At 43.2% G+C, this 20,854-nt stretch overlaps 2 protein-coding genes across 6 annotated transcripts; one reads left to right on the top strand and one right to left on the bottom strand.

Moving 5' to 3' along the window:
* Nucleotides 1-293: 293 nt before the first annotated feature.
* Nucleotides 294-5,770, top strand: Cebpzos (CEBPZ opposite strand). 5 transcript variants are annotated; one of them, XM_037198035.1, is made up of 6 exons: nucleotides 311-355; nucleotides 2,668-2,755; nucleotides 2,972-3,087; nucleotides 3,818-3,862; nucleotides 4,456-4,540; nucleotides 5,547-5,770. In XM_037198035.1, the coding sequence occupies exons 3-5, from the start codon at nucleotides 2,973-2,975 to the stop codon at nucleotides 4,536-4,538; spliced, it is 243 nt and encodes an 80-aa protein (XP_037053930.1). In that variant the 5' UTR covers nucleotides 311-355; nucleotides 2,668-2,755; nucleotide 2,972; the 3' UTR covers nucleotides 4,539-4,540; nucleotides 5,547-5,770. The 5 variants fall into 5 exon arrangements, with proteins under 5 accessions (XP_028713733.1, XP_037053931.1, XP_037053930.1 ...); XM_037198034.1 differs by lacking the exon at nucleotides 311-355 and adding an exon at nucleotides 950-1,111 and having other exon boundaries at nucleotides 2,668-2,757; XM_028857900.2 differs by lacking the exon at nucleotides 2,668-2,755 and having other exon boundaries at nucleotides 294-355.
* On the bottom strand, nucleotides 4,501-20,845 carry Cebpz (CCAAT enhancer binding protein zeta). The gene is made up of 16 exons (XM_028857898.2): nucleotides 20,646-20,845; nucleotides 18,270-19,762; nucleotides 15,666-15,897; nucleotides 14,968-15,154; nucleotides 13,021-13,109; nucleotides 10,994-11,047; nucleotides 10,412-10,514; nucleotides 10,245-10,313; nucleotides 9,569-9,635; nucleotides 8,347-8,447; nucleotides 7,671-7,728; nucleotides 7,326-7,510; nucleotides 6,338-6,424; nucleotides 5,425-5,483; nucleotides 5,237-5,318; nucleotides 4,501-4,708 (listed from the first exon to the last, which is right to left on the bottom strand). The coding sequence occupies exons 1-16, from the start codon at nucleotides 20,799-20,801 to the stop codon at nucleotides 4,572-4,574; spliced, it is 3,159 nt and encodes a 1,052-aa protein (XP_028713731.1). The 5' UTR covers nucleotides 20,802-20,845; the 3' UTR covers nucleotides 4,501-4,571.
* Between the last annotated feature and the right edge of the window lie 9 nt (nucleotides 20,846-20,854).

The raw sequence follows: 20,854 nt of genomic DNA, 5'->3' as shown, positions 1-20,854 counted from the left end.
GGATCTGGCCGAAGGGCAGGTCCTGATTCAGGGTCCCACACTTCTGGCCGGTCCCAGGGGGTGGGTTGTTGCTGTTCCTGCGATACACTTTGGGTTTAGAGTGTGCAGGATTTGGAGGCGGTGTCCTGGGTTCAGATGTGAATTCTTTCTTTTATTCGAGTGTGCCCGAGGGCAGGATAACCTTGTCTGTAAAGTGAACAGCTTCCCACCGCTACTAAGCCAGAGTCAAGGAGTGTAGCCGGGTCAGGATCCACTGTGGGGCGGGGCGGGGCTAGAACTGAGGTGGGGCGGGGCTAGAGCTGGGGGCGGGGCGCGGCGGCCGTGCGCGTGCGCCGTCGGGGTGAGCAGGCCTCAGGTAAGGACCTGGCTGTGTGTGCAGCGCCGTCGGGTCCCCAGCGTGGGGCGCGTGGGGTCTTGTGATATTCTTGGGTCAGGGGGAGAGCACCCCAACGAGACTGTCCCGCTGGCACGGGGGCGCGGGGCAGGCGCGAGCGTTTCCGGGTCCCCGAGCGCCGCGGCGCCTGCTGGGACCTGCACCCCGGGTAAAGCCGGGCGCTCGCTGTTGGACCCGTCCCGGGCAGCAGCCCCAGGTCGCAGCGCCGCCCGGCGGACCGGCTTCCCTTACCCGAGGATCTACCCTGGAGGACGCGCAGGGCTGCATCACAGGCGCTCGGCCGCCTTCCCTTCCCCGCGATCTACCCTAGATAGAGGACGCGCAGGGCAGTTTCACCTGCACCCAGCCGGCTTCCCTTACCCTGCGTCCCCCACCGGAGGACGCGCAGGGCTGCATCTCCTGCACCCAGCCGGCTACCCTTACCCCGGGCCGTCCGCTGGAGGACACGCAGGGCAGTTTCACCTGCACCCAGCCGGGTTCCCTTACCCCGGGTCCCCCTCTGGAGGACGCGCAGGGCTGCATCAACTTCGCCCGGCTGGCTTCCCTTACCCCGGGTCCACCCTGGAGGAGGACATGCAGGGCTGCATCACCTGCATCCGGCCAGCTTCCGTTACTCCTGGTCAACTATGGAGGACACGTAGGGCAGCTTCACCTGCGTTTCAGCTTGTGCAAGAAGGCCGCATAGTCTTTGGTCTCCCTGGGACCTTGTCTGGACAGGTATGCCCCTAGTGACTAATGGGCTTTATTATTAAGTAGAACTCTCCCGAAGTGCAGGGCCTTGGAATGTAACATGTCCACCTGTTTTTTTGTTTTGTTTTTGTTTGTTTTTTTGAGACAGAGTTTCTCTGTGTAGCTTTCGCTGGCCTGGAACTCACTCTGTAGCCCATGCTGGCCTCGAACTCATTGAGATCCGCCTGGCTCTGCCTCCCAAGTGCTGGGCTTAAAGGCGTGGGCCACCAGCTATTTGAACTGCTTGAAACTTTAGCATCGCTCTCTTCCAAAAACCAAACAAAGATTTTGCTCAGATTAATCTATGGGATAGGCTGCAGGCAGATGTGTCTGTCTCTCCTTGCCCCAGCCCTGGAATCTTAAAAACAGCCCTCAGAACTTGGTGCTGAATATGACTGTCAGTGATGCAGAGGACTGGGAATAGAGGAAGACAGCTGTCCTTCCTGCCCTACCCCCAGTTATATGTGAGTTTTGCTTCGTTTTTAAAATGAGAGCAATAAAGTTTAAGTCTTTTGGTGCCCTAGTGATCCCATTATTAAAATGAAAAAGTAACATTGGAGGAGGGACACTTGGTAACATAGTCCAAGGCTAATCCTGACAGTATTTAATTACCTTCACGCTTAGGTACCTTGAAAGGGAGGTAAAGGCAGATGGAGGGATTGGCTGACCATGAACTTTATACAACAGCATTGAGGACAGAGCAGTGGGAAAATATCAGAATGAGATCAAAAGATTAGTGGTTCTTCTTTTGATTTGAGGTTATAGGGAAGCAGAGTGAAAACTGGACTACCTTTCATATACTCAGCAAGTCAAAATTTTTTTAAAATAATTTTTTAAGATTATTTATTTAGAAGAGGACATCAGATCTCACTACAGATGGTTGTGAGCCACCATGTGGGTGCTGGGAATTGAACTCAGGACCTCTGGAAGAGCAGCCAATGCTTTTAACCTCTGAGCCATCTCTCCAGCCTGCAACTCAAATTCTTATTTGCTATATAACCTTTCCTCCAAGACGCCTCCCCCCTGAGTGTTGGAAACTGAACTCAGGACTCATGTTAAAAGCTCAACACTAACACCCCTTTCTCCATTCATTTTTCCACACGGGAGGGAGGATTTCTGTCACTGTAGTTTTGCCATTTACTGGGGCACCACCCAGTCAGCAACCACCTCATGGGCTAGGGTCTTGTATAAAGACTGGAGCCGGGCGGTGGTGGCGCAAGCCTTTAATCCCAGCACTGGGGAGGCAGAGGCAGGCGGAACTCTGTGAGTTCGAGGCCAGCCTGGTCTCCAAATCAAGTTCCAGGAAAGGCGCAAAGCTACACAGAGAAACCCTGTCTCGAAAAACCAAAAAAAGAAAAAAAAAAAAAAGTGCAGTTGAAGTGTCCCAATACTCAGAAGAGACCAGATTATTGTCTAGTTTCACATCCATCTACGAAGGGCATGAACTGTGGCACCACTTACAAAATAGCCTTCCTCTTGTAGGGCAGTTTCCAAAAGGGCCTGCAAATGCAGTTCCTATAATTAGGTTGTCTTTTAATTCCTAGGTCAGCTAAGAAGTTCGTCTAACCGGCTTCCCCATTCTGTATCAGACACTAAAAAGCCTTGGTTCCTCCATTTTTGCTTTGCAAAAAGGTGTAAGTCTCCTCAGAATTTCTACGCTTTATCCTGTCACGGGTCCTTGTTTTATCACACTCCGAAGGCATGGAGATTGGAGCCTGTATGTAGGAATGTCTAAAGCAAATACTGGTAACTTTTGGGGCTCATACTAAAAGCACTGAACTGGGAATGGAGGCCTTTAGCGATGTGGCCATGGAAGTTCCGACAGCTCATGCGTGCTGTTAATTTTAGGATGGCTCGGACCATGGAACCGCTGGCTAGGAAGATCTTCAAAGGCGTTCTGGCAGCTGAACTTGTGGGGGTTTTTGGAGCTTATGTTTTGTTTAGAAAGATGAACTCCAGCCAAGGTAAACACAGTTCAGTAGTTAACTTTTTTTTTTTTTTTTTTTTTTTTTTCTTCAGCTGTTTTTGTACTAAATGCTAGTTGCATTTTTGGGCAAAATGTTTCTTCAGATTGAAGCTATTAGACCTTCTTATGGGTGGGGTGGGGGGAGAGGAAGGTGGTTGTTATTGTGGAGTGGGTGGCTCATACCTGACTTGCAGACTGGGAGCCTGGGTTTTCCTGGGGGAGTAGAGCTCAAAACTGAACGGCCTTGCAGAATCGAACTACCTTTTGGTATTCCTGGGAAGAGCTAACACCACCATGAGCTCAGCCCCACCTCAGGCCACAGCGTTCTCAGCATTAGCACCAGGCACTGAGATCATTACCCCTGCTGTTGCTGAATACAGTGCAATGGTTTGTTAAATTTTATTACATCACAGCCCTCAGCTTTTAAGATTAGTAATTCCTATCTGTGACTTCCTTCTCCAGCTGAAGCAGGGAGCAGCCCTGGGGCGGTGACTTCTCTTTAAAGCTGGTCACTTGTCTTCCTCAGGGTACTTCACTAGGACACTGTTCCAGGGCGCTACTGCATGTCCATAATCTTTAAAGGCTGTATTTTAAGATTAATGTAATTCATATCCTATCCTGTAAGATATAGTTCTTGGATTAGCAGAGGGATCTTAATATAAAATTCTAATAGCACTAATATAAATTGTGGCTTAATATATTAATACAATTTTTTTTTTAAATACCAGATTTCAGGCAAACAATGAGCAAGAAATTTCCCTTCGCTTTGGAAGGTATGTTTTTCTTCAAGTAAAAATTCAAGTGCAAAATATTCTGTAAACTTTGTGGTACTTTTACAATTTTGGACTCAATGACTTCGTTATCGGTTTGAGAGCACACACCGAGGACTCACCTAGTTACTTAGATGAGAACAGTTAGCTCTTGGTTTAATTCTTATTCTTCTGTTGATCAAACCCTAGGCTTTACAGATGATCTACCACTGAGTTATTCCCCCCAACCTTCACGCAGGAGCCTTAATTCTTTCAGTGGTTAAGACTATAGATTTCGGAATGAGAGCTAAGGCGGTGATGGACACACCATGGCTTAGGTGACCGCTAGAACAGACTTTCCTCAGGCATACTGTTTCTCCGTGGAAAGAGCTAATGTCTACCTCCTGACAGTTAACTGTTGAACAAGACGACACCACACCTGCCTAAGCCTAGCCCACCAGGTCCCGAACATCAGTGGTCAGCTCCTCAGTGTTAGGAGCTTGCACGTGAACATGGGGCCTGCTGTCCTTTTTGTCATGTAGCAGTACGGAAGGAGTGTTTCGATGTAAGTTCAACCTCTGCACGATTTTATAAATGACAGCATTTTGTTTCTATAGTTTACTACAAATGCATTGAACAGTCTGGAATATATGGAGTTAGAGAGGGCGATCAAGAAAAGTGGTTGCAGAGCAAAAATTAAGGGTGAGTAGAATCTTAATTCACTTGGAAGCTCTCATTTCCTTTGCCGTCTGGGTTTTTGAGGGATTTTCATCTTCTTCTTGAAATTTTTCTTCTTCTTGATGATACTTTTCACGTCTCTGTTGTGCAGCCAATCATCACGCTCAGCTTCCCACTTCAGCTGTTTGAAACCTTTAAGGGGAAAAGAAAGACGAGTCCATGTCACTGTAGACTGGACTCCCACAGAAAGTCCTGAGTGTAACTCAACTTGAGGGCACATGGCCTGTGGTTTCCCACCCACCGTGAAAACCCACTGTGGGTTCTCTCCTATATTTTCTGAGTATTTTACAAATGTAAGAATAGAAACTAGGAACATTAGAAATGATGAAAAAGATCTTCAATCATAGAAGAGCAAACCTTTAGACAAGTCAGAATAAAACAGACTGACTCTTCAAGAAAAAAAAACCATTTGAGTTTGTAGTTTGTTTGTGTGGTTAAACATCTTGCTATGTGACTAGCAAGTTTTCTGCCATTTAAGGACATCTACAGGGAAATGCCATTTAAAAAACTTGACTGACAAATTTAAGGCAACCGGGTAGCACACATTTGTAATCCTTCTGCTTGGGAGGTGGAAGATCAAGACCTCAAGGCCAGCCTGGGCTATATAGGAAGTTTAAGGAAGCCTGGGCTACACAAGACAGGAAAAAGCAGCTTACTTACTTGCATTATCTCTGTTAGCCATGGCGTTCATGCTGGTATTATCAAACTTGGATCCCATGTTTTCATCCAACAGATGGCCAAACTTAAAAGAAAAAACAAAAGCAAGGAAGGGTGAGGAAGCTTATCAGAAAACTTGACAAGAATGTAAACAGCTGCTCTCTTAAGACAGTGGATTAGCTTAGTGTTACCTCCTCAGCAGAGACAAACAGGCTGGAGTCATCAAAACTTTTCTTTTTTTTCTTTGATCCTTAAAAAAAGAAGGAAAAAAAAATTGTGTCTAGGTTATTCAAAGTGCATCCCTATTTTTCAGATTTTGTTGCTGTTCAGAATTTATCTACACAAGAAACCAACAGTATCAATCAGGATTAAAATTCCACATCAACATGGATGGAGTTTGTAGTATGTGAAGCAAAATATAAATTGTAATTCAGGTCTTATTCTTTGGGCTTGAAAAAGCTGACTGCAGTATGTTTATTGTGTTATCAATAAACTTTGTTTAATATTTGTGAAAATAAAATGTCTATTAAAAACTCACCTATAGTTTCGAATCTATTAACATTCGAAGAAAGTGGTAAAATGGTTAGAGTTCACATGTAATTGGACTCTATAAACATGACTGAAAAGATCATCTAGAGACATGTAAATGTGAGAGGAAGGAACTTGGACAAAACTAAGGATGCATGTGAGAAATATCTTTTTACGTTAAAAAAACCGCATTATCTACCTTTCTTAGCTGGGGTTTAGATGGTTTAATCGGCACACTAGTCTTACAAGTGTGACAGCAGGGTCTAGATCTCCAGAACCCTTGTAAAAACCTAGTGCAGTGGCTGTAATCTCGGTGATGGTGAGACAGGAAGAGAGACAGGTGCGGGCCTAGGATCTCATGGAGCAGTTAGCCTGGCCTACGTGATAAAATTCCAAGCCTATGAGAGACCCTTGTCTCAAACAGAAGGTACCTGAAGACTGATACTTTGAGAAAAAAAAAAAACTTCTAAATGGTATCAAACCAACTTTTAAACATGTATTTCCCAAAATAGTAACCAATAATACTTCTTATATGGCAGCTGCTATGGTCTGAAGAGATGAAATGCATTTTCTTACCTTGAAACGACCCAGCAAAGTCAAAACTGTCTTCACCCTTTCTCTTGCTTTTCTTAGTACTGGCTTTGGAGCTGACTTCATCAAATTCTGTTACCCAAAAAAGTTTACTGTTAAGTCATTTAAAAACAAGCCTGGAAAACACCAATTCAGTGTATGCTCTAGTCTAGTGCAACAGTAAGGCTGGTGTGTCTGTTCCATGTGGGTTCACAGTCCTCCAATCCCAACAGAATGGGCCTGGAGGGAACAGGACGCTCCAGTCTCGGAGAGTCCCTGGTTTAGTTTGCAAGAACGTCATTTACTCAATGACCATTAACAAGACCAAATACTTAAACACTTGTAAATAAGAAGCACCTGCTGCTGAGCTCCAGCAGAAGCAAGATGCAAAGCCAGGTGTAACTAGAGGTACGTGAAAGGACAAGAGGCAGGAGACAGCGCAGACAACCGTGGTGGCTCCCTGTCACCTGCAGTTTACATTCTCTTCCCTGTGCTGGAGGACTAGATGACTAGTCACTTCCTGGGTAAACAGCTCATCACCCTCTCTTCTTCTCTGCTCATCACCCTCTCTTCTTCTCTGGTAGTGCTGAGGCTCCAAACAGAACCCCACACACTCTAGGAAGCACTCTACTACCAGGCCACAGCACTGGCCCTTCTACTAATGTTAACGAGCGGCTCAACTGAAACTTAGAGAAACGCTGTTGATTACAATTAAAACCCAACACTGACGTGTGTTTTACTTTAGATATAGAAACCTGTATTTAAAAACTAGTCTAGGAATTATCAAGAAAGCTATGTAATTTGTGGTTTATTTTTATTTTACTTATTTTTGGTTTTTTGAGACAGGGTTTCTCTGTGTAGTCCTGGCTGTCCTGGATCTCACTCTGTAGACCAGACTGTCCTCGAAGTCACAGAGATCCGCCTGCCTCCACCTCCCATGTGCTGGGATTAAAGGCGTGCGCCGCCATGCCTGGTGGTTATTTTAAATGTGTACCTGGAACATCTTCATTTTCGTCGTCTGACACATCCATGAATGTTCCTCCATCTTCATCAATTTCAAAGTCTTCATCATTCATACTTCCTAGAGAAACTTCGTCATCATCCAGGTCCCCAAGCTCATCGTCACTACTCTCTGAATCTTCCAAGTTCTCCTTAGCTCCTTTTGTTTTCTTCATATTGCTGGAAACAAACACACAAACTTCAAAACTTGTAAAGGAAGGCAGTGTTTTCTAAAGTGTGCTCAGGACACTAAGATCACATGATTTCTCTGGTCTCCTGTTCTGATGAACAATAATTTGGGAAATACCAGGAAAACAGGAAAGAGAAGGTTGAGTTTTACCTGGCAAAGTCAATATCATCCTTTCCAGGAGTGAAGCAGTTATCATCTTCCAGTGTGTCTGCCCGAGAATGATACAAAATTGTAAGAGACAGCAGAGGACAAGAGCGATATACATTATACCCCGACAACTGTAACGCAGAATCAGGATTTCACCACAGCAGAATGATGTCATTAGGACTACTGCTTGGTGTGACTTATACAGACCTATGAGCTCAATGAAATCTCGAAAATAAAGAACAGCTTTATTTTTTACTAAGTGTAGGCTGTGACAGTGACATCAAACTAAGCCCTTCCATTTCATGTATTGTTCATCTGATGACATTCGGTTAAAGAGTCCCAAGCTCTATGGATAGTGAAGACGGAAACCATCAAAAGGCAGAGCGTTGCCACTGACAGAAGTACGAGATTATGAGCAATAAACAGTCTCTGTCTCATCAGAGACTTGGTCTTAGGAATGAAACACTCTTGCAAATAGAATTTTCTCCCACATTGTTCAAAGCATAATAATGTATTCTTCTAGAACAGATATGAGCAAGTTACTACGTGTTATTTCTCAATCTTCCACTATAATCTGCAGAGCAGTGATTTCTAAAAACTAAATTCACTTTTTCCACTAATGTTCTAAATTCTATTAATAGTAATAATTTTACAAATTGAGTCAAGAAAAACAAATTACCAATCATATTTTCAAATTCTTCATCATCAACATCTTCTATACTATCTTCACCTGCATTGCGTTTCTGTTTCTCTTTAACAACAGCAACTTTCTTATAATACCTAAAGTAAAATGCACATTACATATCTGCATAATTTATGACTAAAGGCAAATTATAACTCTAAAAGTGTGTTATTGGATATTCACATGAGTAAAATTTGTATTTAATAAAGGAGTGTTTTGAGTTAAAACAGCTATCAAGTTTTGAAATGTGAAGCATAATAGTTTACTTTTTAAAGGGTCTCACCATGTAGCCTAGGCTGGCTTTGTACATATAATCCTCCTGCCTTTGCCTCCCGAGTGCTGGGATTACAGGTATAAGCCACCATGAATGAAGTAGGAAACACTTTCAAGATTTTAGTGTCTTACAAGTTCATTGTTCAAACTCATCTTAATGTGGCAGAGAGGGCTAAAGGTGTTTGCAGAATGTTGCCTAGCATGAACAAGGCCCTGAATTTGATCCCTCACAACTCACAAACAATGAAAGAATTGCATAGGAAAAGGCTGGTCCAACCTCATCACTAATTATCTAAGGATGAGAACATAGTGGTTCCATATGGCTTCAGATCACAACAACTTACCAGTTCACCCAAAGTCACAGTGAAACTTCCCACTTTCCAGACGGCATCAACCCACAAAATTATTCACAGTAAGTTCTTTTTAAAGCAATTTAAATTAAATTAAGTAGTCAACGAGGCACTAATAGCATTAGTAGTAATTTTCGAGCACTACAGCTTCACAATGACCTTCTCTGGTTCTGCTTGAGGGGTCACGGCCTAGACAAATTATTCCAGTTACTACTATAGGAAACCAACACAAATAAAGACGGAAAGAATCACTACCTAATAATAAGAAGAATTCAGGTGTGGTAGCACATGGGAGGTGGAGGTAGGAGGATCCCAAGTTGGAGGCCAGCTTGGACAACATACAGTTTCCAAACAAAAGCCTAAAGTTCCACAAAGTCAGATTCAGAAACCAAAATTTACACACTACATTATTAAAATACTCAAGCTGACCAATTTCACTAAAATTTCGAGGAGCAGAATTAATAATTTAAATTTCCTTCAAAAAAAAGAAATGGACACATACCCTGGTCTTTTCAAAACAGTTCAATATCAATAAAGCGCTGTATCAAATATAAACATTTAAATAGCCCCCAAGGATACTGTATTAAGTATCTTACCTGTAGAAAAAAACTTCATCCACTGGGATCTGGCTTTCTTCTTTCGCAAGGAACTCTTTACTATTCACTGCAGAAATGAAGCATTTTATTATGACCATTCCCCTGTGCCACTCAAGCGCTCACACTCTATCTAACGCACTGGCAGTTCTGAAATCTTAAACAAGACAGTGGAGGAGAGGGGTCCAGCAGGGCAGAGCGCGTGTGTGGACGAGTCTCCACCCCCAGACTCTGGGCTGTCTGTAGAGAACAGGCAGGACACAGGCACCGTGGAGGAACAGGCTCTCTCACTGTTCTCCAACTGCACTCAAGACACACGTTTCAAGAGAAAGAAAAACTATTTTAAGAGATTTACTTTTATTTGGATGTATGGGCATCGGGCATGTGATTGCAGGTGACTGCAGCAGCCACAGGTGTCCCAGGTGGTTGTGAGACACCTAGTGTGGGTGCTGAGGACCAACCTGGCTCCTTCCTTTCCCAGCGCAGTGCGTGCTCTTAACCACTGAGCTCACCACGGAGCCCTCAGAGTTCTTCTGAAGTTGCCACCCTAACCCCACTTCTTGTTTTGTTTTTGAGACAGGGTCTTCTTTTTATTAGGATAGAATAGGTCAAGAATATAATTTGTGCAGCATTGTCTTTTGCTATCCTTTGGTTTCAACTGTGCAGACTCCGTGCTTACCAGCGAGATTACGGACATCCGTTATACAGTGTTTCCTCTTGGGCTGCATCACAACACTGTCGGTGTTTTCTGAAAGGTAAATCATGACAGTCTAATGCAGTTGTCTGTTCATTCACTCACGAAACCCCAGCAACGGAAACCAAAGTTACTAACTGGAAGCCGCATACCTTTGCCTTTGTGGAGCTTTGGATTTCGGTAAACAAATCTATCCAAGAATCTCATGAGTGTGAAATCCTGCAGCGGGTCGCCTGAATACTGAATAAAATTGCCCTGAAAGGTGGGAAAATGGTGGAGGATTTATGGATTTCATAAAAACATAAGCTGTTGTTACACTGCATCTGAGGCACACGTGAACAATGAACACCCTTCAAATAGTCTTCTCATGTGTACCACGCTAACAAACTAAACACACAAACACGCACGCTTTATTATGCACTGGTAATTTCATAGGCAGTATTTATACGGAGACTATGTAACCATTCTGGGAACCAAACACTGAAAAAGTAATCCCAGGAGTGGAGGTGAGCGCCACCTTCCCCCGAAGAGCCTGCTCTAATAAGCAGCTGCTGTGTGCTGATGTGCCGTATTTCCATCATTCTGGAGAAGGACTATTTGTTCTCTGTATGACAAGTCACTGGTCCTCAACAACGGCAGCAAATACAGCTTCTACATGTCGGAAAACTGTGCCATCAACTACTGATGATCAAAACCACAATGTTTACATATTCTTAAGAGTGTTCTAGACTCACCTCAAGGATAGTCTTCGCAAAAAGGGCCACAGAAGGGTGGAAATGCTCAGATAACTATAGAAGAAAAATGTGAATGTCATTATTTCTAAGGTCAATTTTTAGCAAAATTACAGGTTATCTGAGAAAACTTGAGAGCTAATACATAAGAAAATGATCCTCAAACATTTTGGTTTCCAAGCCACGTGTACACTGAAAAAATCTGTGATATAAGAGCTTCCACATAAGTGGGATATTTTGAAATTTATTTATTAGAAATTACAGCAGGAACATTTTAAATGCTTATAGTTCATTTAAATTAATAAATCCAGGGGCTGGAGAGATGGCTCCTGATATATAGTTCAGAGCACCTGATGCATTTGCAGAGGTCCTGGGTTCAGGTCCCAGCACCTACATGGTGGTTCGTAACTGCCTATAACTCCAATTCCAGGAGATCTGACACCCTCTCTGGCCTCCTTGGGAACTAGGCATGCATGTGGGTAGACTTACATACATGGAAGCAAAATACTCATCTGCATAAAATGAAAAAAATAAATATGTACCCACTAGATATTTATGTAAACATGTTCATGAAAAATAAGTATTTTTTCAGAACAAAAAATTACAAATTAAGAAGCATTAACTCATTTTGCAAATATTAGTTAATTAATATTTTTGTGTTTGGTGAGTAGAACATAATGCATTTTTAAATCTTTTCCTGTATTCCATACTATTTGAACATATACAAAAAGAATCTAGCCTCAAACAGATCTGTGGTTGAAAAAAGGATTTAAGGATTTAACAAGTCTTTCACCTACATGGGGATTTTCTTCTGTGATGGTATACGGAAAGGGAAATTAACTGCAGGGTAGAATCAACCACACCAATTGGCCTTAGGCATCTGTTTAACTTAGAGTTAACTGGTCTACCAAGAATGTAGACCTTACCTACAAGTGAATATGCAACACTGTACATTGGTCATTTAAAAAACACTGGATGAGTTGGGCAGTTTCTCCAAATTGCACAAAATTGCACTGTTGGTGTGATCACTAATTTTATCAGCAAACTTTGTATAGAGGTCTGACCCTCTGTACAAAGGCACTGCTTATGAGAGCCCAATGGTCATCCTCCTTTTGAGAGTAAATTCTGTCACTGACAACAAATATTATTAGTTGTTTTGCCTGAAACAAAAGAATCCATTACTTTATTTACAAGCAAACGTGTCTCAGAGTAAACAGCATGCCAGTCAGTCTATCAGGAAGCAGCTATATGGGACAGGAACAGCTAACCAAGTTCTACCTTGAGACAGTTTGACCCTCACACTTTGGTGCACAGCAGGAATGGGTATGTACACTCGCCATATACTCAGGGAACACTGGCATGTATTTAAGGTCAAGACAATGAAAGCAATACTTGCTTTACCATTGCAGGGGATACTGGCTTCCCCTTCCCTTATTTATTCTACAAGTACAAGCAGAGAAGACTCGAACAGAATTTAATGGCTACAAACACAGCTAGGTGTCACCATCTTTAACTGTAGCAGGGCATTAGCAGTTCACTGCATTTTCTTTTTATATCACATGTGCTATAGTGAGCACAAGTTACCAAGAAAATGATACCCTGGTACCACCAGGCCATTAGCTGTGATCTTGGAGATTCAATGAAGTGGTGTGAGGATCTGTGGTCACATTGCAAGAATTAAGTACATAGGAAGAAACTTAGTCTTTTGATCACAAGAAGGCTGTTAGAAACCCAATTCCTCTTCTTCATTTACAGAACAACTTAGTAAAAGATTTCTATTCTCATACAACTGCAGCACACATTATAGAGAACTACATGCAACAATCTACATTCTTATTTGTAAGCCAGGCATGGTATTTTTATTTATATGCACAAAAGTTTCTGTAAAATAAACACACCACACTATATTTTGCCCATGTGTAATTTCATATTAACTTCATCATTTACAAGTAAAGTTTCAATGTGTTATAAGCCATGAAAGGAAGATTATGTACCACTAACAAATTAAAACATAGATGAAATTATTTTACCTTTCTGAGCTCCCAAAGACTTGTATTTTCAGCTCCACAGAACAAAGGATTTCTACTGAATGGATCGTATGTCTTTAACTGCTTGCCACCTAAGGACAGGATATTTTTGAAACGCTTTATTCCTAACTGAAGAAGACACTTAAAACTATCACAACCTATGTTCTCACAGACAATCTTCACAATTGCTAGTAGTTTAGTAATCCAATACCAGATTAAAAATGCAGAGTCCCTTGAACAATTTATCTTGATGTCTATTCTTTACATTTTTTTCCTGAAAAAATCTTTGCAACATACTGGTCTCAGTGCAGAATGATCGATCTCTCTGGTAGTTTTCAAGAGAAAGTGCTAAGAAAACAAATCACAAATGGTAAGATGGGAACAAGAAACCTAAAGGAGTAAGTCTAGTGTATTTTGGAGTGGTAGTTTTCCAAATCCTTGCTATTAAATTACATTCAGGAACTTTGTTCTTGAAACAGATCTGCATGTTTGCAGAAATAAGACTAAAAATCCCTTTTTCATTCCACTTTTACTTATTAAGTGTGTACGCGTGGGTGTGAGTGTGCAAGTGCCACATTGCTGCATGCGGAGATCAGAGAACAATTTCTAGGAGCCAGGTCTCCTTCCAGTCCAAAATGTGGGTCCCAGGAATTGAACTCGGGCCCTGAGGCTCAGGAGCAAATGCCTTCCTCTTTCCTTGTGAGTTACCTAACTGGTCCCATAATTAACATTTTAAGCAAGGTTTTTTAAATACACTATTAACTGTGCAGCCCTAACACATGCTCGCCATCCTCCTAAAGGATGACAATTTGTGCTCCGGATAGGTAAATCCTTTCAAGAACCTTCTTGACAAATACCAGCATTCTCATTAATATATCTGGCATGGAAATTGAAAGCTGAATTACTTCAGCTGTGAGTCAGAAAAGCAATGTGCAGAAATGGGTCTAGCACTGTCTTCCTTAGTCCAAGGCTAGTGTTCTTTTTTCCTTCTGGCCTCAGACAGAAAGAATTCATCCCTGAGCTTTCTCTTGGCTCTAATGTTCTATTCACAAACAGACTTGTCTTCCTCTGGTGTGTGTGTATAGATAGAAGTCACTTAAGGGTTCTATTTCCCAGAAAGTCTTCTATCTTAAAAACTTGCTTTAAGGGGCTTGAGAAGTGGCTCAGCAGTTAAGAGCACTGGCTGCACTTCCAGAGGACCTGGGTTCAATTCTCAGCATCCACATGGTGGCTCACAACTGCCTGTAACTCCAGTACAAGGGATCTAATGCTCTCTTCTCACTTCCTGGCCACCAGGCATGTGTGCATAGACACATGTATATAGACTAAACATACAGACACATAAAATAAAACATTAAAAACAAAAGCTTGCTTTAAGAAACTGCAAAGAGTGAATTCAGTGGACACAAAAACTGAGAAGGGTCACAGAGACAGGATCAAAGACAGTTCCGTTCAGAATCAAACTTCATGTGTGCCACCCTTGGGTGTCTGCATGTGCTCTGACGAAAGTGCCTCAGTGAGGCAATAAACTCCTATTTATAACACAAAGAAATGACTCACAGTGCAGCTAGCATTTCATTGTTTTCTCATGGCGTTCCACAGGTCTACAAGGCATCTGCTTTGATTTCCAAGACATGTAGTTTTGTTAATAAAGATAATCTGTGATTCCCTACCATTAAAACTTTAGTCTTATGCTGCAAATATAGTTCAGTCATATAATGCTTGCTCAGCACACACAAAGGCTACGGGTTCCACCCTCAGCACTGACACACACACACACACACACACACACACACTCTCTCTCTCTCTCTCTCACTCTCTCTCACACACACACACACATACTCTCTCACACACTCTCTGTCTCTCTCTCTCTCTCTCTCTCTCTCATGAAGATGAAAGAGGAAACTTCTTCCTTCGTTTGAAAGCTCAAGGCCAAGTCAAAGCCCTCACCCTTCAGGTTGTCAAAGTGCACCCAGGAAGCAGCCTTCGGTTTCTCGGCTTCTGTGACGCTCACAGTCCCAGTGTCTTCCGCCCCGACTTCCTTCACCGCATCAACCTCTGTTTCTTTGTCTGCATCAGTGAACTTTTCTACGTCACTGTCATCGCCCACGTCAACAAAGTTTTCTTCATCCGAATCCTAACGAAAACAGATCAAGGACTGTTAACCAATGGGAGCCGGTATTCACTTAAGTGATGCAGAGAAGACTCACTCACTGCAATTCTGGTAAAAAGTGAAAATACCGATCAAGCAAAACCAAGTGCCTAACGCTACTCACAGTGGAAAGGAAGACTACATTCTTTATTCCTGAACATAAGAGATTTTAGAACTGAGCCCTCGAACATTTGCTGTGTTGTAAATTCCAGGGGCAGGTGTTATTACTGTTTATTTCCATCTCATAACTGAGGAAACAGGCTGAAAAGGTCTACTCACTCTATCACCACCCATAGCTACCTCATGTGACTGCGATTTCTACTGTAGTGCCCTGCCCACCTAGCTAGCCATACACCAAGCGGTGAAATCTAGCTCTGTCCAACTCCAGAACTCACACTCTAACGCTCCAGAGAAATTAAGTTACTGTCAGTAAAGCAAAGAAAAACCGCCCCACGCGCTGGCACCCACTAGGGTCAGGAGGCAGGGAAAACCATACCGGATGATCATCTAGTTGGCTTCTTAAATCTGGTTTTGCTTTAAGGATCTCCGACACAAGATACAATGCTCCACAGATGAATGGTGGCATCTGTGTGCAAGTAATCTGAAGTAACCGCTTCACAAAAGCCTTCACCCGGCGCAACATGACGTCCGCTTTCAGAGATTTGTAGACAAGGTTAAGAAACATCGCATGCTTCGAACATGTCATCAATCCTGGATCCAACATCTTTCTGTAACAAGAAACCAAGGTCAGATGTTCATCCATAAGATCATCTTCACATCCAGGAGTCATAGTTTAGAGACTCACAACCCATTATAACAATCTCATCTTTGTTAGGGATAAATTTCTTGCATATGTTAGAATAAGATACTGGGCTGGAGAGATGGCTCAGAGGTTAAGAGCACTGACTGTACTTCCGGAGGTCTTGAGTTCAATTCCCAGCACCCACATGGTGGCTTACAACCATCTATATTGAGATCTGGCGCCCTCTTCTGGCCTGCAGGCAGAACACTGTATACATAATAAATAAATCTTAAAAAAAAAAAGGATACTATTTCTGCCTTCTCAGATAAAATGTGAATCAATGATCCCAAGAGGAAGAACACAAAAGTAAAGAAGTCATCATATAAGAACCATTTTGTTTTGTGACTTTTCTCTCTTCTAATTGTTTTATAAAACAATAGTGTTTTATAATTTATAATTATAGATTATAATCTATAACAATAGGGTATAACCTAACAGTGTAGTTTTTATATAGACATAGAGCCTCACCTGAAAGGCTACACAGAAGCCAAATAATAAAATCTGACACCCATTCAATCTGCTTTTAATCAGTTCCTGGAAGGCAGAGGCAGGCAACTCTCCCGGAATTCTAAGGCCAGCCTGAATTCCACAGTAAATTCAAGGCCAGCCAGGCCTACACAGTGAACGGCTAACAAAACCACACAAACCGACACCTATAAAGCAGCAGGTAAGAGAGTCTGAGTTTCTGTCTTTGCTGACTCTGCTCTCTAGATGACCAGAGGCAGCCTCCCCTATGGCTGCAGTGAAGACCTCCTACAGGAGTGAAAACGGACGCTGGAGTCCTTAAGAGAACGTAATCCAACGGAACACAAGCATCCCATACACACACCCCATCCACACACTGCCCAGACTATTCTCTGCATGTCCACAAGTACCTACAATCCGTTCTTCTGGTATTCCCTCAGCCTTATGTTTACACTTTTCAGTTTCCTAAACTCTGACTTCTAAGGTTTCCTGCCTTTTCTCCCAAGGTCCAACGGACCTGGGATTGCTCTGCCCAGGCTTCCACACACTGTCTTCCTAAGTGAATGGTCCAATCAATCAGGGACTAAGCCTTCATAACTATCCCATATAAGGCTTTATTTTGTGTGTGAACGCCTGTGGAGGTCAGAGGACAACCCGGGAGCTGCTTCTCTCTTTCCACCATGTGGGTCTCGGGGACTGAACTCAAGTTGGCAGGATTGTTGCCAAGTCCCTTTATCACACTGCGCCATCTCACTGGCCCAAAAGCTCTTCTCTAAGGTTCTGGCTCTGTCATTCACTAGCTATAATTTTGGGAACGCTTTCTAAGCTGAGTAACAGGCCACAAGATAGGTGCACAGCTCTGCACTTAACTAATAAAATTTAAAAAAAAAATGAAATTAATCAAGTTACCAAGAGGATTTTTACTGAGAATTAAACAATTTGCCCAATCTTACACGGTAAACTACTGGCTGAGCTTTAAATCCCGGTAAGTGTGGCTTAAGTCTAAACTATTAACCACTACTTTACATTTTCCTTCATAAGTTAGATACATATGTGCAACTATAAAAAACAAATTAGAGGCCACGTGTGGTAGAACACGCCTTTAATCCTAGCACTCAGGAGGCAGAGGCAGGTGGATCTCTATGAATTCCAGAGCAGGCAAGGTACACAGTGAGAACCTGTCTCAAAAAATAAAAAAGAAATAAAGAAAAAGAAAAGGAAGGAAGGATAGGTAAGTTCTTCAACACAGCTCACTGGCATATATAAGGCAGTTCCAAGGTACTTACAGTGTTAGAAATACCTGCCTCAATGAATTACAGGACAGTTACATGATCCACCAAACAAAATCTAAAAAAGCCTAACCAAACCCAACCCAACCCCCTGCAATCTGAACCTCCATAACGCCCACTCTCTAGCATGCATCTAGTAAGGGACTCCGGCTGGGATTTCTGTTCACAGTGCCATATCTTACACACCTAGAACACGGCAGATGAAGCGTTCAAAACACCTGCTGAATGAATTACCAACAGTATGAAGAACAGGAGGGGAAAGGGATTTCAATCACACCTCTGCTCTAGTTCCTTACGATCCCAAAAGACTGAAAATGAAGGAAGCAAAGGTAATTTTGAAAATACGCGTCAGGATGTCATTTGCTCAGTTGGTGAATACTGTTTCTGAGGGGTGCCTATGTGAGATACATGTGTGTACACACACACACACACACACACACACACACACACACACACACACTCTCTTCCTTTTGCCTATATGGCACATGTTACAGCAGAGCAAGGTTTTTTGCCACATTCATTCACTAAAACGCCATGCACTTACCTGTATAATGCTGTATAATACCGGTCAGATATTGTCTGTTGAGAATTCATCACTTGGAAAAGCAGCATTAAAGCCTGCACACTAGTATTAAAATTTACAACATGCAGCACTTTGAATAAAGTGTCCACCTGCTCCCTCACTTTGTCGTCGCCTATCTGGGAATAAGGATACGCTCTGTTCACTCCTGTTAAAATGGCGCTGAGCATTTTTGATTCAATGTCTTTTTTCTTGATACAAGTCCGAAAGAAACAAAAATAAAGAGTTATTAATTTGTTAGCCAACTCACTTTCTTCATGGGAGAGGACCATCTGGTTTAAAAAGCAAATTGCATAATACTGAGCTTTGGAGCTGATATTTGAGCGAAAGAGTAGCCTTTCTATTTCTCCACACACGACTCCTTTCATATTGGGATGCTTCCGCAGCAACACCTCTAACAGATGGGAAGCTTTTGTGGCGATTCTGTTCTGAGGATCTCCTAGCTTATTGACCACCTGTACAAGAAGAGCCTTTTCCTCCTCGGGCTTATCACAGAGAAGCTCGTGAGCAGCTACCAGGGCTCGGGTTTTAGTGGCTACCAAGGAATCGTGACTTAGTGTTTCGAGGACCTGCACGAACTCTGCCACTAGGTGCTTCAGCTGGTGTTCATAATACCACAGTATGAGTCTTCTGTCTCTCGAGTCCCTGTTGCCGCTGGACAGCTCTTCCAGTTGGTGGAAAGGGTGCTGGCTGAAGACGCGGAGCTTCCGGCTGTCCGGCAGAAGGTCTGTAATGAGTAACTCCTTGAACGTATCCAAAGCCATGAGGCACTGCTGCTTGCTGCCCTTCTTCTTCACCAGGTTCAAGAGGGTTTCTACAAACTGGAGCGTGTGAACAGCGTCGTCTTGGATCAGAAGGATCATGGCTGCTAGCCTGTCACCCAGTGTCCCCGACGACACAATTGCCTTCATCCAGGTGGAAGAACCTCCCTTTTGGTTATTTGTCTTATTTTTGAATAAGCTGACTTCATGCTCATAAAGCTTCTGAGCCAGGGCTTTGTATTCAGACACTACCTCCCGAGCCTGGGGTTCCAAGGAATATTCGTTGCTGTACTCCATGTCATACCACTTGCCTCCAGGCTTGAGTAACAGCGTTGGTCTCTCAAGAAACTCGAACACATCAGGTTGTTTATTTTTCTTTGTTTTGGGGATGGTACTGCTATCTGAATGCTGTTCTGGTACACTCTTATTTTTCACCTTTTTTTCTGATGCAGTTTTACTTTCTGTTGCTTTTTGTTTTTTACCTTCTGCCTTCAGTATTTTTGCTTCTTTTTTGCTAGCATTTTCTTTTTTATCTGGTTCATCCTCTTCAATCAAAGACTTTGCATATTTGGCCAAATTAAGATTTTGAATGAATGCCTCCAATTCGCCTTGCTGAAGGTCGTCAATTGTTCCTTTTTTGCCTCCGTCCACCACCTCCTCGTTTTCATCCAAAGTAGCCAGCATGAGATAATCTTGCTGCACAGACATAAAAAAAGTTAGAACTGTATTACGAACCCAGAACTTCAGGAAGAACTTCATATCACATCTAAATTATTACACTATTGCCTGAGGAAGTCACAGATATTCAATGAGAAAATGTGCCAAGGATTATGTACCCTAAAGGGAAAAGAAGGTTCTCAAAGAAACTTCTTCAAGGTATGAAAAGATGCTCAAGCTGACAGCCCCAGAAATCCAGTGAAAATCGCAACGACATATGCATTTGTAAAGTATCAGGTGAGCAAAGATAAAAGTTTATATGAGTGGGCAGGGGGGTGGCTCAGCGGGTCAAGCCCTTGCCAAGCAAGCCTGGCGATCTGGGTTTGATCTCCGGAACCCATGTAAAGGAGAGAAACAGACTCCACAAAGTTGTCCTCTGACTTCCACACACGTGTACCAACATACAGCACCCCCTTCCCATAATAAGCAAGTAAGTAAATAAATAAGCACTTTATGAGGTAGTGTAGGTAGGAAAAGGCACTTTCATAAAGGGCTAATGTAAACCTGCAGGTCCCTTTTGGCGACTTCAATCCAACCTACAAGGCATTTGCCTCTTAACCCAGCAGATTCAGATTTGACACACACTAGCGTTCAAAACAGATGCCCACGAGGTAGGGACCAGTTAAGTTAGTTTTCTCCGACCTGATGGGCGTTGACGGTCGCGCCACGCTAATAACAAGCTCGCCTACATCTTAAGGGAGCATAAACCCAGGAGAAAACGTGCCATCCGAGTATCTTTATTCCACCCAAGAGCGGCTAAGAGCGTGGGAGGCGCTCAGGACAGGTCGGAGGCCGGGCTGCGGGTCCCACACTCCCGGCGGCCGTGCGCAGCACCCCCTTGCCCGGCGCCTGCGGCCGTTACCTTGGTGCCTCCGAGGCGTAACACCTCCTCCAGGGAGAAGCCATTCTTGGTCTCGTCGCTCTCCTCCTCGTCTTCCTCCTCCGGATCTCCTGTCACCTCTTTGGGACGCCAGTGCCGCTTGGCATGGAACTCCAAAGGTTGCTGGTCCGCCGACATTGCTGGCGGGACACGCGCGCGGCCCGCGACTCACTTCCCCCTTCCGGCGGCGC

This window comes from Peromyscus leucopus, chromosome 22 (assembly GCF_004664715.2).
Source record: "Peromyscus leucopus breed LL Stock chromosome 22, UCI_PerLeu_2.1, whole genome shotgun sequence".
In the NCBI taxonomy this organism is placed as follows: Eukaryota; Metazoa; Chordata; class Mammalia; order Rodentia; family Cricetidae; genus Peromyscus; species Peromyscus leucopus.
This window is presented reverse-complemented; position numbering and strand designations above follow the sequence as displayed.

What these genes read in the sequence shown, in the direction of transcription:
- Cebpzos (XM_028857900.2), top strand. Translation starts at nt 2,973, where the DNA reads ATGGCTCGGACCATGGAACCGCTGGCTAGGAAGATCTTCAAAGGCGTT. An exon ending in AAAGATGAACTCCAGCCAAG is followed by an intron (nt 3,088 to 3,817) that starts GTAAACACAGTT and finishes TTTAAATACCAG; the next exon opens with ATTTCAGGCAAACAATGAGC. An exon ending in ATTTCCCTTCGCTTTGGAAG is followed by an intron (nt 3,863 to 4,455) that starts GTATGTTTTTCT and finishes TTGTTTCTATAG; the next exon opens with TTTACTACAAATGCATTGAA.
- Cebpz (XM_028857898.2), bottom strand. Translation starts at nt 20,801, where the DNA reads ATGTCGGCGGACCAGCAACCTTTGGAGTTCCATGCCAAGCGGCACTGG. An exon ending in GCACTTTGACAACCTGAAGG is followed by an intron (nt 13,110 to 14,967) that starts GTGAGGGCTTTG and finishes TCCTGTCCTTAG; the next exon opens with GTGGCAAGCAGTTAAAGACA. An exon ending in CTTTGCTGGGTCGTTTCAAG is followed by an intron (nt 5,484 to 6,337) that starts GTAAGAAAATGC and finishes TCTTTTTTTAAG; the next exon opens with GATCAAAGAAAAAAAAGAAA.